This window comes from Biomphalaria glabrata, chromosome 8 (assembly GCF_947242115.1).
Source record: "Biomphalaria glabrata chromosome 8, xgBioGlab47.1, whole genome shotgun sequence".
In the NCBI taxonomy this organism is placed as follows: Eukaryota; Metazoa; Mollusca; class Gastropoda; family Planorbidae; genus Biomphalaria; species Biomphalaria glabrata.
In genome coordinates, this window is record NC_074718.1 from 15,615,478 (window position 1) to 15,631,307 (window position 15,830).

Below are 15,830 nucleotides of genomic sequence, written 5' to 3' on the forward strand. Positions count from 1 at the left end.
TACTCTTACTACCTAGGAGTCAAGCAGTTCGATGCCGAACCGAAAATGTTAAATTCGGATCCCTATGTTGGCATAAATTTGAAGGATTCCAGAAACATATCCGGTTTCAGTGTAAAATTTGTTGTACGGAAATCAGCGTTTCGCCGTTGCGCTGGTCACAAGAAAGCCTCCTTTACAACTGGCCTAGCAACAGGTACTTAAACTTATCTTCACCCCCCTGGTCCGATGAGAGATAATTGCATGCATTTCTTTGTCCGAAGTACAAACCTAAGGTAATTACTTCAAAAGAAATGGGACTTCACCAGCGGCCTTGACCTTTCCGTAGGTTACTTTGTACACAAGCGAGGGCGCAGACTTCAGCAGTCGTTCTAACAAGAAGAGTACAGATGAGTAGATTAGACTACTACAACTTGAGGTCCAACTCACTTCTGAATAGTCGGTGTGGTTTGAAAGTAGTTACAAAGGTTGTCATTGTTGTCGTGGCAAAGTTAGGTCTAAACAAAATCTGAAAGCAATGGCACGCATCCCGATGGTTTGTTATTTCTAGAAGGCGTCCTACACAAGGAAGACTGACATTCAATGAAGGAGTGACCTTCCCACTGAAATACAATGCAGGTTTCAAATAATGTAGACTCTATCTATCAAGCGTTAAAAAGAGAGTTTAAACTTCAAGCAGAATATGATTATGTGTAGGGTAGGCCAGCCAGCGTAAGCCCATTACTGGAGCCAAGGAAGAGTTCGAGGAGCCTTAATCAGCCTTAGATGCCTTCTATAGAGCACCCAGGTCTCAGACCCATACTAAACTGTGTTTTAGAACCACTGCTTTTTAGACATTGATTTCCACACTAATCAAACTTGGAGATGACCAAAGCGCTGTGTCTACCACATTAATAGTAGGCTTAGATCTAGACATCTAGAAAAATCTCGACTTCTTGGAATTTGAACCAATTCCTCTTCCACTCCTGCCTCTGCCTATTTACATCATCAACATTGTCCAGACATTTCTCTGTGCTCATCTAACAAAGGAAAGGAAGGGGGGGGGGAGGGAAGTAACAAAATATTCATGCTCAACTGTGTGCCACCCCATGGGGAGGGGGGGGAAAGGAAAACAAGAAAACCAGACGAAACAAAAGCATGCACATGCACTTCTGCTGTCTGACCACGTGCTATAGAGGTCAAGGTCAAGGTTCAGGTGAATAAGTGACTAGTCAACGTAAAACAACAGAAATATCACGCAAGTTACTTCAGAAAGTAAAAATAATTATAATTCAAAATATATTTTAAAAAAAAACAACAACAATTAGATATCTATTCCGAAACAAAACTCGCATAAAAACTGACATTTATAGCTCATGCTCCCTACGTCAACAAACTATGTCATTATTTTTTTATTGGTAAACAGGGAACAGAATCAAATTATCACAAAAGAGAGATAACTGGAATTTTAAGGGAAAACATGAAATTTCGAGAAATGCATTTTTTTTTAAATTTCATCTTTAACATTGAGCAGCTGCAATCATGACTGGGAATAAGGCAAAGTTGTGGTCATCAAGCAATGAAGTTAATTCACCACGCTAGCTGGACATAATGACGTGGACGTTACAGCCAAGACAAGTCTAGAGATGGAGGAATTAGAATTGTTGAAGTGTCTGGCTGGTGCTGTTTTGTTTTTAATTATAGTTCTTAGAGAACTATTACCACTTAATCTGTCTTTTCAAAACAATCGACAGACCACGTGATTGGGGCGGGGTGGGGGGGGGGACATTAAGTCTACACACGCGCCATGCTGAACAACCAGGCAACATGAAACAAATATGAACTCACTCAGTGGTGATGTCCCTTCTTTTTGGTTAGTTAACGGTAATGGTTATTAAACATACTTCATTATAGTGATGGAGACATATATTATACCCTACATACATTTAGCATAGAGTACAGTCATATTCAACATACTGTATAGGATACAAACATTTGACATACTGTATAGGATACAAACATTTGACATATTGTATAGGCTTTACACCGAGCTGTACACCGAGTCACAGGTTGTTTAAGTGAAAAACGTGACACTGATTCCAAATATGAACTTTAAATAAAAGTTGGAAACAACAAAAAATTGTAATGTTCTTAAAGGTTATAAATAGTGTCTCTAGTTGTGATGGAGAAACTTTATCTCTTGTTAAAAAGGTCTTTTCAATTTGCTTTTATATTTTGTAAGTTTCATTGTTATAATTATTATTAACTGCTTCTTTCCTGCTTATAGCATGCTTCCTGCATTATGGTCAAATCTTGTTTGTGGACAAACACAAGTCTGGATTAGAAATGTGTGGCCACGCCGTAGCTGTGCGGTTCTGGCCTATCAGCCACTCATTCCCTCTTGAAATGAAAGGTAACTCACTACCCATAAAAGTGAATGGGGAGGGGGGTGAAGTTGGATATGACGAATCTCCAAGGAAAGAGGACATAACCCTGCAGGAGATCTTTCACCAATGCTGATCCAGAGTAAAGAACTGAGGAGAGTTTCCTAAAGCCACTAACTGGCAACACCGATAGTGTCCAGGATTGGGTCAGGGTGTATACCTTAGCCCTTCAACTATGTTTCTTATGAAAATGTCAGCCCAACCCAATGACTAAGTATGAGGCACTCTTACCAACTAGTCGAGCTATTCAATGGATACTATTCAACTAGACAAAGTGTCTCACTGGTAAAACAGAACACCAAAATGAATGTTTACGTTTAGAAGACATAGAATAACATTTGGTTTGTGGGAGCTGATCACTGGCTACAGCTCATCAAATGTACAGTTTCAATGATCAAACGCGTCACTAAAAAAACCTGATAGTGCTCGTACACACACACACACATACTTCATCATCAAATATTTTTTTTTTTTAGATCTGACAGCTGTCTCGGAGACGAAAATGAAATCGCTAAATTTGCGCCCATTAGGAGCCAAAAAGTAAAAGAATAAAACTAATAAAAGTATCGATCCGCTCCATCATGTCTGTGCCCTCACTAGTTCCGTCACACCACCACCACCTCCCATCTCTTAACACTTGTTATCCAAGCAGACAGAAACAGTTCAAGCAAATGATACGAAACGAAAATGAAGCATCGAAATACAAAATATTTTTTGCTCGCTTCTAGAAATGTCTTTAAATAGAAAACTTCACGAGCATTGTCAATTTAATGTACATTTATTTGTTCAGATGTAGCCTCGATATCAGAAATAGTTTTTCTAGTCACATTATGTTTCACTTTGTCAAGATTCAAATGAATATCTTGTCGTTGCCAAAATATCTAAGTCACTGTTGACAGCCTACTTCGCGTTAAGTCTTGGATATCATAATGAACACATGTATCTTCTATCTTGTGACCAAAAGAAAAACAAAACATTTCTGATTTATTGTTTGGTTTTATAGACGAGTGCCTTTGGCCGGAGATTCATGCCAATATAAAACTGAGCACATCATAAAATAGGATTTCCCAAATCAATATAGAAAATAGGAGCAATTCATTCTTTTAATTCTTTGCTTTGACCTTAAACTATCTGTATTCTTATGCTACGTGAAGTGCTATGACATCTGAGGTTACTTGAAGTGCTATGACATCAAACTATCTGTATTCTTAGGCTACTTGAAGTGCTATGACATCTGAGGTTACTTGAAGTGCTATGACATCAAACTATCTGTATTCTTGGGCGACTTGAAGTGCTATGACATCTGAGGTTACTTGAAGTGCTATGACATCAAACTATCTGTATTCTTAGGCTACTTGAAGTGCTATGACATCTGAGGTTACTTGAAGTGCTATGACATCAAACTATCTGTATTCTTGGGCGACTTGAAGTGCTATGACATCTGAGGTTACTTGAAGTGCTATGACATCAAACTATCTGTATTCTTAGGCGACTTGAAGTGCTATGACATCTGAGGTTACTTGAAGTGCTATGATATCTGAGGTTACTTGAAGTGCTATGACATCAAACTATCTGTATTCTTAGGCTACTTGAAGTGCTATGACATCTGAGGTTACTTGAAGTGCTATGACATCAAACTATCTGTATTCTTAGGCGACTTGAAGAAATATGACATCTGAGGTTACTTGAAGTGCTATGACCTCAAACTATCTGTATTCTTAGGCTACTTGAAGTGCTATGACATCTGAGGTTACTTGAAGTGCTATGACATCAAACTATCTGTATTCTTAGGCGACTTGAAGAAATATGACATCTGAGGTTACTTGAAGTGCTATGACCTCAAACTATCTGTATTCTTAGGCTACTTGAAGTGCTATGACATCTGAGGTTACTTGAAGTGCTATGACATCAAACTATCTGTATTCTTAGGCGACTTGAAGAAATATGACATCTGAGGTTACTTGAAGTGCTATGACCTCAAACTATCTGTATTCTTAGGCTACTTGAAGTGCTATGACATCTGAGGTTGCTTGAAGTGCTATGACATCAATCTATCTGTATTCTTAGGCGACTTGAAGTGCTATGACATCTGAGGTTACTTGAAGTGCTATGACCTCAAACTATTTCATGAGGTCCAATAAACTGTCCAACTTCATTAACGATTTTTAAAAACAACTGGTAGGATAATAGATGGGCTTAAAACCCCAGTTCTATGTCTCCTGTCAATCTATGTATCAAATGTTTGACAAAACTAAATGAGGACTAACTCGCCCTACCCTCCACGAAAACAAAAAAGGAATGTTCAGGTCGAACTACATCCTCTGCACTATTTTTTGGGAGTACAAACTGACCCATCTCCGTTGTACCGTACATTGTCACACACAAGAAACACAAATGATGGATGGGGCGGTGTTTTGTTTTGTTGTTTTAAATCTATTGCTACTAGCAGGCGCTAATCGTCCAATACAAAATGCCTAACGACATTCCTACAAGATCAACACGTGTACACGACTCTCCATAGCATTGCCTCAAATCTTTTCTATAGAAACAAAAAAACAGTCGCGCATGCCAAGTTGAATTTTCCAGGTGGCTGCAGACTCCATGCCAAGAGCCTAAAGTAAATCAGGGGCGTGAAGCAGACAAGAAAATCACAAGAGTTGTCTCCCTCTCCATCCTGGTGAAAACAAGAGCTGAGCTTATCTCCCTGTATTGCCCTCAGAGCATTCTATATTTTTTTTTCCTAAATAGAAGATGATAAAAAAAAAATATCTAATCGCCGAAAATAGCCCAAAAAAGCAGCACTGCATTTAGCTTGAGTGTCAACCTTGCACGGAAGGAATCGAGAGAAAAAGTGGAGGGTTGTGGGCTGGGGAGAGGCTGAGAGTCTGCTCGTGTTGGGAAATACACAGATTTAGGTTTTCACCCACGCAAATCCTTTGTCATTTAGTCGCATTACGCAATGATTCGTGAGACTTAATTCCAGCAAAACCTCCACAAAAGGCAGCGCAGATGCGAGTCTCCAAGATAATATTTCTAGCATATTTTTTTTTTCGGAGTGAATGGAAGGGTAGGTCGCAAGTGCACTGCTTAAAAAAAAAAAAAGAAAAACTTAAAATATTCCATTCCCCCTGCAAGATTACCAGGTTATTTAAAGAACACTCCCTTTCCCATAAGCCCTTCTTAAGTGAACGTAGCATCGGGTTATCTCCTCCTCTCGACGCCCCTTAACTAATATTCGGATTGCCCTGCGATCATTAAGCCTCTATGATGCTACCTGGAACCAGTGATGAGAAACAAGATGACCACCGCTCAGTGCTAGACAGAACCACCACCGGAGTCAAGAAATACGGTAATAAAGGGAGATAACTGGACCAAACAAATATGGAGGAAAAAAAAAAAAAAAGAAAAAAAAAACCACCAAAAAGCGGTAAAAGAAATGGCAGCCCAAAAGTCTATGTTGTAAAAAAAAAAAAAAGAAATTACCAAAGATTGATTGTTGAACCAGCCTGGCAGCTGATGAAGTCAAACATACAATTAAACAGCGGCATGTGAGTGTAGAGTTTCGGAGAGGGGTGTATTGCTGCAGGCACCACGACTAATGCTACACTACATTTGCTCGGTAGCAGCTGCTACTGCTCGGAGAATATTCACAGCCGAAGTGAACAGAAGAGTTGATCTCACGATTTCCCTTTGCAGGGAACACCGCTAAATGCTTCGAGTCAGGACCAAAAGAGACTAAACACTAAGAAAAATGTTAGCTTGACAATATTGTTTTTACCTCTACAGTATGGACGTTTATCTACAATGAAGATAACATTGAAATATAACTTTTTTTTTCGATGATGCTACTTTGAAAGTGAAAAGTCGGCCATGATCATTGCTTTAAGAGAGTTATGGGAGTGATTAGATCAACCCGAAGACTATTCCTATCAGCAGCTATTTGATTAGTGTAACAAAGTGATGTTTTTTGGCCAAATTTGACTTGCGGTGTTTAGAGCGGTAGAAACTTAATTCCACTTCAAGATGAATCATCTGGCTATGATGCTGACTTTGATTGTCAGCTACAAACAAACACTTTGATTTTATATTTGTTTCAAGTCTACATGAACCACATTGAACCCGATGAAGGCCAGATCCTAATAGAACGTTACAATTGGCATAGTTCGTGCACGTCAATTGATCGAAAGATATCAAATAAATGCAGACAAATAAATTCTGAAGAAAAAAAAACTACGGTCAAGTAAACTGTTGACCGTTGATTGATTACTCGGAACTTATTTTATCAAGGTCAGTACTTTTCCAATGTGATTTATTGTAATGATAACATGATATTTTCTAGGCTTGCTGTTAAATGAATTCTAGTTTTACCGCGTCCATCTGTCTCTATGCAAGAAAGACGACCGTTGCCTCCCCAGACAATTATCAGACGACTAACAAGGGGAATAAATCACGCAAGAGACACAGTATTATGTAATCATGTTTTCATTTATTAAAGCTGCCGGTCCAGCCGTCGGTAAGCTGAAGTAACTTTATTACAGCCCGGGACAAACTCAGCTTCAAAATTAATTGACGTCTTGGGGAAATCGATGGCTTCTCATTCCAAGTCATTAAACAATACCATCTTCCATAGGAGCCAATAATGTCACACATTTCAAACGTCGGCTGACAAGGCTGAGACAAGAGATCAACGGAGGTGCAGAGGGGTGACGGGGGATGAAAAGGGAATTTTTATTTCACGCCAAATTCTTCAATACATCAACATATTAATATATATGTTAAACACTGTGGTGAACTGTCCCCAAAATGCGCATGAGAATAACGGCAATAGCTCGCGTAGTTTCACTGCTAACACATTCGGAAACATGCCTGAATGTATTGCAACTGAAATCTCTTGATTAATTACGTTCAGTGGTTTAAGTTGATCAGTCTGAGACAAAGACATTGGTCCTACCTGCTGTGACCTCATCAGCAGTCTTCAGCAGGTCGAGGGCCCTTGTGATGAGACCCACCTCCGTACAGGCATGCAGGTTGCGCCGACTTTTCTTCAGCATGGCCGTAAACACGCTCCATATCTCTGCCTAAAAATAAAATAGAAAAAACAAGGTTACTAAGACAGTTTGTGTGGAAACACAAACTCATAATCGACCCCCGAAGTGGTCCACCCAGGCAGGTAAAAAGGCAGGTTTTAATATTTTCAGAAAGAACATCAGAATGAAATTCTATCAAAGACAAATGACAGAAGAATGGAGAAAGAAGGTTGACAGATCTTGTGTGGTGCCCCAGCGGTCCAGCAGACCAAAGGATAGGTGAAAGTGAATGTGAAGTTAGATGTGAACCTGGCCTAACTGATGTCTAATAATGAATATCTAATTGACCTAATTGTTTTGTGAAGAGTCAATCTCTTATTCAAATCCTCAAGAAAAAAAATTTCCATAAGAAAAAAATATTTAAAAAAATAGTTAAGTGTACTATATGCTCTGTGGAGCGCTGCAGTTCACGCGATAATATGAAAGACTACGTATTAATTGTTGTTTTAAATTATGTCTAACTTATATGCATACTAAATAGATTTTTTCTCTTTAAAAAAAAAAAGAAAACATTTTTTTGTGTGTAAATGTAGTAGTTAATATCACAGAATTTACATAACTTAGCAATACAAATGTAATTTTTAAAAATTTGACAAAAAAAATCTTAAACCATTTGCATTATGTGTTTAAAATATTGTAAATTGCTATTTCCCCTTCTAAAGAGTCTTCAGTGATTGTTACTATTACTAGTGAATAGTTGTAAAAATGGTGTATTTTTATGAAAAAACTGCTTGCATGAGTGATTTAAAAATTTAGATTTTTCGCTTTCAGAAAATAAAAAAGTAGCCGTTGTATCAGAACTTTGAATGGTCTAAAATATTATGGTGTCAGATTTTCACTATCTTTTCTAGTTTACGAGATCTAAACGGGACGGACGGACATTCCACACAAAACTAATCGCGTCTTTTCCCCTTTCGGGGGCCGTAAAAAAATGAAATAAAGTGACCAAGGAGGTTCACGATCAAGTCAGATAGGTGCGGTGCGAATGTAGAAATGCGTTGTTGAATGAAAATGACGTCAGAGAAGAAAATGCATGCTAACCGTGCCGACACAAAATGCTATCTTTAATTAATATCAGTGCCATCTTTGAATGAAATTAAAAACTTGTACAAATTTAAGCCAGGATTTGTGTTTGTTTAAGTAGAAGTATTATAATGAATATTGTATAGATATAGATTGACTAGATTATAGATAGATCTATAGATAGGCCTAGATCTCTAGTCTAGTAGATTAAGTATAGAGTATAGTAAATGTATTACAGTAGGCTATTATAAGATCTATGTCCTATGTCTATATCTAATAATCTAATTATTAATAAACTTTAGTCTTTAGTAATATCTAGACTTTATTCTAATAAAAACTGACTATATGCATAGCATAGGCTAGACTCGGCAATCTAGTCTGAAGATAGAATCTATACTATTACTAGATCTATTCGATTTTTATATATAGATTTAGTCATCTAGACTAGAATTAGATTATAGATCTAAATATACTAATGGAGAGATGATATGCGGTGTTAGCTAATAGCGTTGCACAAGAAACGAACTTGGGTTTTTCTAAACTCTAATACTTGGTATATAATAGTAAAACAGCACCTACCTAAATAAATCGTAACTAGAAATAAAAACCCTGTATTTGTTGTAGTATATATGGGTCTGTGGTTGTATATTATATAGCCTTCGTAACTTCTTATATAGAGAAATGCCTTTTGTAATTTCTTTTCCTGAAAAATTGGGCTATTCGCGTCTGACACATATATAATTTTTATGTTCAGCAACAAAGCCCATTAACCTCTACATCGTTACAATCCCACTTGAAGAAACAAATGTCTCTATGTAAACAAACTATCAATCAGTTTCCAGTTCTACTACAATGTTCTTTAAATTGTGCTGCAACGAAAATGTGACATTTGTTTCGTTGTCTTTCCACAAGAGCGAAAAATATTTTATAAAAAAAAACACTAAGTTAGAAAGACTCAGGGGTTGAATGTCAGGCCTTGCCTAGGGTTATGGTGTTTAAAAGCTAGGACCTTAGAGAAGGACTGGGGGAGGAGGGGCTAGATTTGAGAACTTTGGGATTTTTTAGTGCGCCTCTGAGTCCACTCAATTCTAATGGCTACCTGACATTAGTTAGGGAAAAGTAAAGGCGGCTATTCGTTGTGCTGCGCACACGACACCGTGGTTAGCCAAGGGTCATAGAAACAGATTACCTTCCATTATCTGCCCCAAAGATCACAAGGTCAGAAAGGGGTACTTAACTTTTTAATGTTACTTTACTAAGACTATGGGGGGTTGGTCCTTCTGATTAATGAATCCGAAACTCGACTTTTTAGAAAGTCAAATGAAAAGGAAATGTTATCAATTCTTGACACAGATAATCTAAAGAAGGGCTTGCTATTGAAGCAATGAGTATACAAACATATTGTGAACAAAATATGAACATAGTTTACTCCTGTCCAAGTGTACCGTCAGCAAAGCAAAGAACAGGCAATCGAACTCACATACACTGAGATCTCTTGCTCACATTCCAACTAGTTCTACAGTCTACGGAAATAAACATCCAAGCTCATTTGGTCAAGTAGTTTTGTGAGCACACTCAGGACTTGTATCAAACACAGACAATACATTTTAAACAATGCAAATAATACAATGTAGATGTTTTCTAATGTGCATACATGATAATAAAGACATGTTGTTTAAAAACCACACTCAGTAAATAAAAAGTAATTGATGGAATATTTGATGCCTTGTAAAGTGACAGCAGGAGATTCAATGAACTAGCAGAATGAAATAGCTATCAACGTGTGACGGGTCAAATACAGAAAAGTGTAATAACATGGTGAGGTTGGGGTGGGGGGCTGTCATAAGTGACATTTCTAACACATCAATGATACAGTGACCTTCTATGCTAGCGTGCATTACCAGAAGTTGACTAGATCTATCAATAAATCATTTCCTTATAAACAGTGACCTATAGAGCGTACTGGGTTGTTGTTGTTTTTTTTGTTCCTGAACGACTGCATGTCAAGTCTAGCTTGAGTCCGTAGAATGGATAGAGTCGAAGGAAAATAAAATACAGAATTTTTTTAAAAAGTGAATCTTTGACCTAAATGTCAGTCTCAAGTTTGATCATGATAAAAGTCACGTGACAATGACTTTCACACCTAAAACTTCTATGAACGGTTCAAAACTTCAAGAGAGAAAAATATGATTTAGAAAGAAAAACAAATCTGAACATCACTACTGTGTTAGATGTCAAGGAGTCTATGCTACCTACTGACAGACCCAACTCACGAGATTTAGCACTTAACATGGTTAAGGCTAATTCTATTGTGTGTCAGAACTGTAGATCTAAGTGCACACTGTTACAATTGTGTGTGTGGAGCAAGGATGTGTGGATTATCACATTCTTGTGTGTGTGGACTTTCTCATTATGTCACCTATTTTTTATATGTGTATGTGTGGACCCCACCTATCTCTGTGGAGAGACCTTGCCGACATATGCGCCGAGCATCTCAAAGGACCTAAGTTTATACCTAAGTAAATGTGTGGACCTCACCTATCTCTAGGGAGAGACTTGCCGACATATGCGATGAGAGTCGCTAAAGGACCTAAGCCTATGTCTCTGTGTGGACTTCAATTGTGTGTGCTATCAAATTAACGTGTGTGTGTGTGTGTTCTGTCACGTGTGCGTGTGGACACAGATATATGTTCAAGGTTTTGTAAGGAGAAATCAACTGTAGACCTGAGACTTGCAATGACTAAATCCCCATGACAGCTTCGTCTCAATGCGACCATACCCTCAGGCACTTTAAGCCACAGTAGGAATCCCCTCAACATAAGGGGGCTCATTTCAAATTCTGATAGTTTAGTTATCTATGAAATCCAACCAAACAGTTTTGATGGTGGCCCTGAGACGTCAATGTATATGAACTACAAAGACAGACGGACATATGGGATATTAATTGAACTAAGCTGGGGGGGGGGGGACAACGTAACTGGTGGTATGGTTGCAAACTGTATCTAAGGCAACCTTTTAGAATATGGTTTGAACACAAATAGAAAATATGTACGAAAATAAAAATGAGTTTGTGTCACGTGAAGGTGAGCACCACTAAGCAGACGAGGTGACTAAAATTTCCCATTGGAACGCCAAAGTCAGACAACACCACTTTTGTAGTGAACGCAAGGAAATGTACAAGTTATGTTCAGTTTATAGAGTTAAAGACTTTCTAAAGTCTGTTTGAGGCACAGACATAATGCGTTGTTGATGATCTACTAGCTGGGGCCCGCACTTGATGGGAAGCACTTGATACACCTATGACACCTAAAAACATCCATAATTTTGATTAGTACAATTATGTTTTGTTTACAAGAGCTGTTTTCAGAATCCTTTCTTCGGAAACAAGGTGACAAGAAATGGGATGGTTTTAAAGAGATGTATTTGTGTTTTTAAACGGACCACGTTTTTCTCATCCTTAAATGGAATGGTCTACATTTTCACTCTACCCCACACTTTGTTGTCGTGTAAATACTAGTAGCCTGGATAAAACCCCTATGCTTTGCTCCTCCCGTGGAATAGTTTAACAATTGAAACCCGAACCCCATTCTTTAGTCTTTCCTTTGTCCTCTCAGTTGTACCTCTTTCTTTGCCCGGGTGAACTTTTTTTTATTAACAACGATATGCTATTTTTTTTTTTGTATTGAAATGGGTTACACCTATGACCATTGCGGTTAGTAACAAGGTGTATCCAACGACAAAAGTGCATTGCCATTCCAAGAAAATATCTAAAACTGGTTTTTAAATAGCTCTTTAGTAGCAAAATCGTAAGTCAAAATTTAAAAATATATATAAATGTTATTTTAAATGGGTATAGATAGATCTTTTAAAAGTGGCAATGTCCCCAACTCTCACGTGACCAACTTGTGCTGAAGCTACATTTGACACCGTGACAAGGTTTTCACTGAGGCCGAGATGGCCTTCAATGTAATTCTCTCTTGCCTTATTTGGTCTGTGCCTTTCATTGAGCTGGTTCCTCCTCTTCCTGGCTGGGCTTTTCAAACTATTCCGGTCTACCTCTGCATCCGTCCAGAGCTTTGATTAATGCAATTTGTTTTTTTACAAGAGCTGTGTCTAGAATCCTTTCTTTGAATCTTTTTTAAAACTATCTCCTCCCTTCTCTCTCTCTTTCTCTCTCTCAGACTCACTCTCTTTTTTTTTTCCCTCAAAGTTTCAGCCTCCCTTATCTTTCAGTCAACTTTGTTTTGTATGTATTCAATAAATAGGTATAAGGCACGACTGTCCGTTACTACCAAAGAATTGAGTTGTTTCCAAGGACTTTGTCTCTCTTAGAAACACGTGGCTACTGGAGAGCTTGTGTACAAAGCATGGTGAAAGAGCTTACTACATGTATGAACACAATCATTAATCGAACAGAGAGACAGAGACGGGTTGGCACTTTGTTTCAGTTGAAGTCATTGCTATTGAAGTGCTGGCTATGAAACAGTTTCATTGTGCTATAGGTTTAATCAAGTGTTTCATAGTATTAAGGATATGGTAAAAAATTACCTTTGGCTTAACAATAAACATTGGAAAAACAGCTACCCAATTAAATCTACTCAGACCATAAACTATTTTGGATATTTGGCGCATCGGCACAATTTACGCCATGTATGCCCCTAATCTCTTCAGCCCCAAAGATCTCCCTGAATGGACACCTCAACAACGTGGTAGACCACTTTAGCACGGTATCCAATGACGCATCACGCGCTTTTGGACGCCTCCAAGGGAGAAAGTGGCGGAATAAATCGCTCCGCCTGCCTACAAAATAATTGTCTACCAGGCAGTGGTTCTCTCACCCCTACTATATAGATCTGAAACATGGGTACTATACAGCAAGCAACTAAGACTTCTTGGACAATATGTAGATCACAGCAGGGAGTGCGTAGCCACATAAAATACCGCACCCCTTCCTCATCTTCGGACTTATTATTAGTAGCAGTAGTAAGGACAGGTTCATGCATTTCATTGAGTCGCACTAAACATGTAAATATATCTACCAACATGAATGTCTTAATGTCGTTGTTTACTGGTACAGTGTCTCCTTTGGTCAAGCAGTGCTAATCGAGCAAAGAACTAGAGCATAATCTGAAATAAATCGTACATAAGTCATTGATCATTTATGTCGTATGTATCTTGTTTGTGTACTCCAATCAAACAAAACAAAAAGTGTGTTATTGTAGAGTACCGGTACACACCAGTGGTCTATCAAGTATGATCTTGTAACGCCAATAAGACGTGAAACAAATCAATCGTGTCCACTTTCACTAGTGTGTGGATCTATTACATGCTGTCAGATATCTTTGACATTAATCTATTAAGGCGATGAGAGTTTCACGGAAATAGCCAAGCAATAACTTTCACTTTGTCAACAATTTTAATATTGGAGAACTGGCTTGTTCCAAGAGAAATGTTCACTCACTTTGTTTGTTTCAGTCTGGTGAAAAGTGGAGAATGTTCATCCTGTGCCATGATGCAGGTCAATAGGCCGAACTATTTTGAGAAAGTCGAGAAAAAAGCACAAAGTAGTCGAGTTAAATCAGCGTGAAGGAACAAAGCTTTCAGCTCGTCCAGTCTTACTACGGCCCAGTGCTCACACAACATCTATCTTCCTCTGCTGACTAGATGAAGAACAATAGAAAACTTTGTCTGCTGAAGTCTTTAGTTTTCATTTGAATCAGAACATAGAACACTATAAAACTGTGTATGAACAGACATTGAAAATCCGACATTAAGATATTTTAAATCTGTAGTTACAAAACGTAAAATATCACGTCTATTAATACTGTATTTACAAAACGTAAAATGTCACGTCTATTAATACTGTATTTACAAAACGTAAAATGTCACGTCCACAGTACGACTGTAGTTACAAAAAGTAAAATGTCACGTCCACAGTACGACTGTAGTTACAAAACGTAAAATGTCACGTCCACAGTACGACTGTAGTTACAAAAAGTAAAATGTCACGTCCTCTGTACGACTGTAGTTACAAAACGTAAAATGTCACGTCCACAGTACGACTGTAGTTACAAAACGTAAAATGTCACGTCCTCTGTACGACTGTAGTTACAAAACGTAAAATTTCACGTCCACAGTACGACTGTAGTTACAAAACGTAAAATGTCACGTCCTCTGTACGACTGTAGTTACAAAACGTAAAATGTCACGTCCACAGTACGACTGTAGTTACAAAACGTAAAATGTCACGTCCACAGTACGACTGTAGTTACAAAACGTAAAATGTCACGTCCACAGTACGACTGTAGTTACAAAACGTAAAATGTCACGTCCAGTACGACTGTAGTTACAAAACGTAAAATGTCACGTCCACAGTACGACTGTAGTTACAAAACGTAAAATGTCACGTCCTCTGTACGACTGTAGTTACAAAACGTAAAATGTCACGTCCACAGTACGACTGTAGTTACAAAACGTAAAATGTCACGTCCTCTGTACGACTGTAGTTACAAAACGTAAAATGTCACGTCCACAGTACGACTGTAGTTACAAAACGTAAAATGTCACGTCCACAGTACGACTGTAGTTACAAAACGTAAAATGTCACGTCCTCTGTACGACTGTAGTTCCAAACGTAAAATGTCACGTCCACAGTACGACTGTAGTTACAAAAAGTAAAATGTCACGTCCTCTGTACGACTGTAGTTACAAAACGTAAAATGTCACGTCCACAGTACGACTGTAGTTACAAAAAGTAAAATGTCACGTCCTCTGTACGACTGTAGTTACAAAACGTAAAATGTCACGTCCACAGTACGACTGTAGTTACAAAACGTAAAATGTCACGTCCTCTGTACGACTGTGGTTACAAAACGTAAAATGTCACGTCCACAGTACGACTGTAGTTACAAAACGTAAAATGTCACGTCCAGTACGACTGTAGTTACAAAACGTAAAATGTCACGTCCACAGTACGACTGTAGTTACAAAACGTAAAATGTCACGTCCTCTGTACGACTGTAGTTCCAAACGTAAAATGTCACGTCCACAGTACGACTGTAGTTACAAAAAGTAAAATGTCACGTCCTCTGTACGACTGTAGTTACAAAACGTAAAATGTCACGTCCACAGTACGACTGTAGTTACAAAAAGTAAAATGTCACGTCCTCTGTACGACTGTGGTTACAAAACGTAAAATGTCACGTCCACAGTACGACTGTAGTTACAAAACGTAAAATGTCACGTCCTCTGTACGACTGTAGTTACAAAACGTAAAATGTCACGTCCACAGTACGACTGT

General features: G+C 38.2%; 1 protein-coding gene across 12 annotated transcripts in view; it reads right to left on the bottom strand.

The window, feature by feature from the left end:
• The window catches only part of LOC106052206 (neurobeachin-like), a 287,257-nt gene that overhangs the window by 236,125 nt on the left and 35,302 nt on the right, over window positions 1–15,830 (bottom strand). For 7 of the 12 annotated variants that reach the window (XM_056037464.1, XM_056037462.1, XM_056037465.1 and 4 more), the window contains exons 3-4: window positions 7,372–7,498; window positions 5,904–5,933 (exon numbers count right to left, since the gene is read on the bottom strand). In XM_056037464.1, the coding sequence (XP_055893439.1) occupies window positions 5,904–5,933; window positions 7,372–7,498 (157 nt within the window). Of the gene's footprint in view, window positions 1–1,824; window positions 1,843–5,903; window positions 5,934–7,371; window positions 7,499–15,830 lie in introns of all 12 variants that reach the window. The other 5 variants (XM_056037473.1, XM_056037470.1, XM_056037474.1 and 2 more) reach the window with 2 other exon arrangements.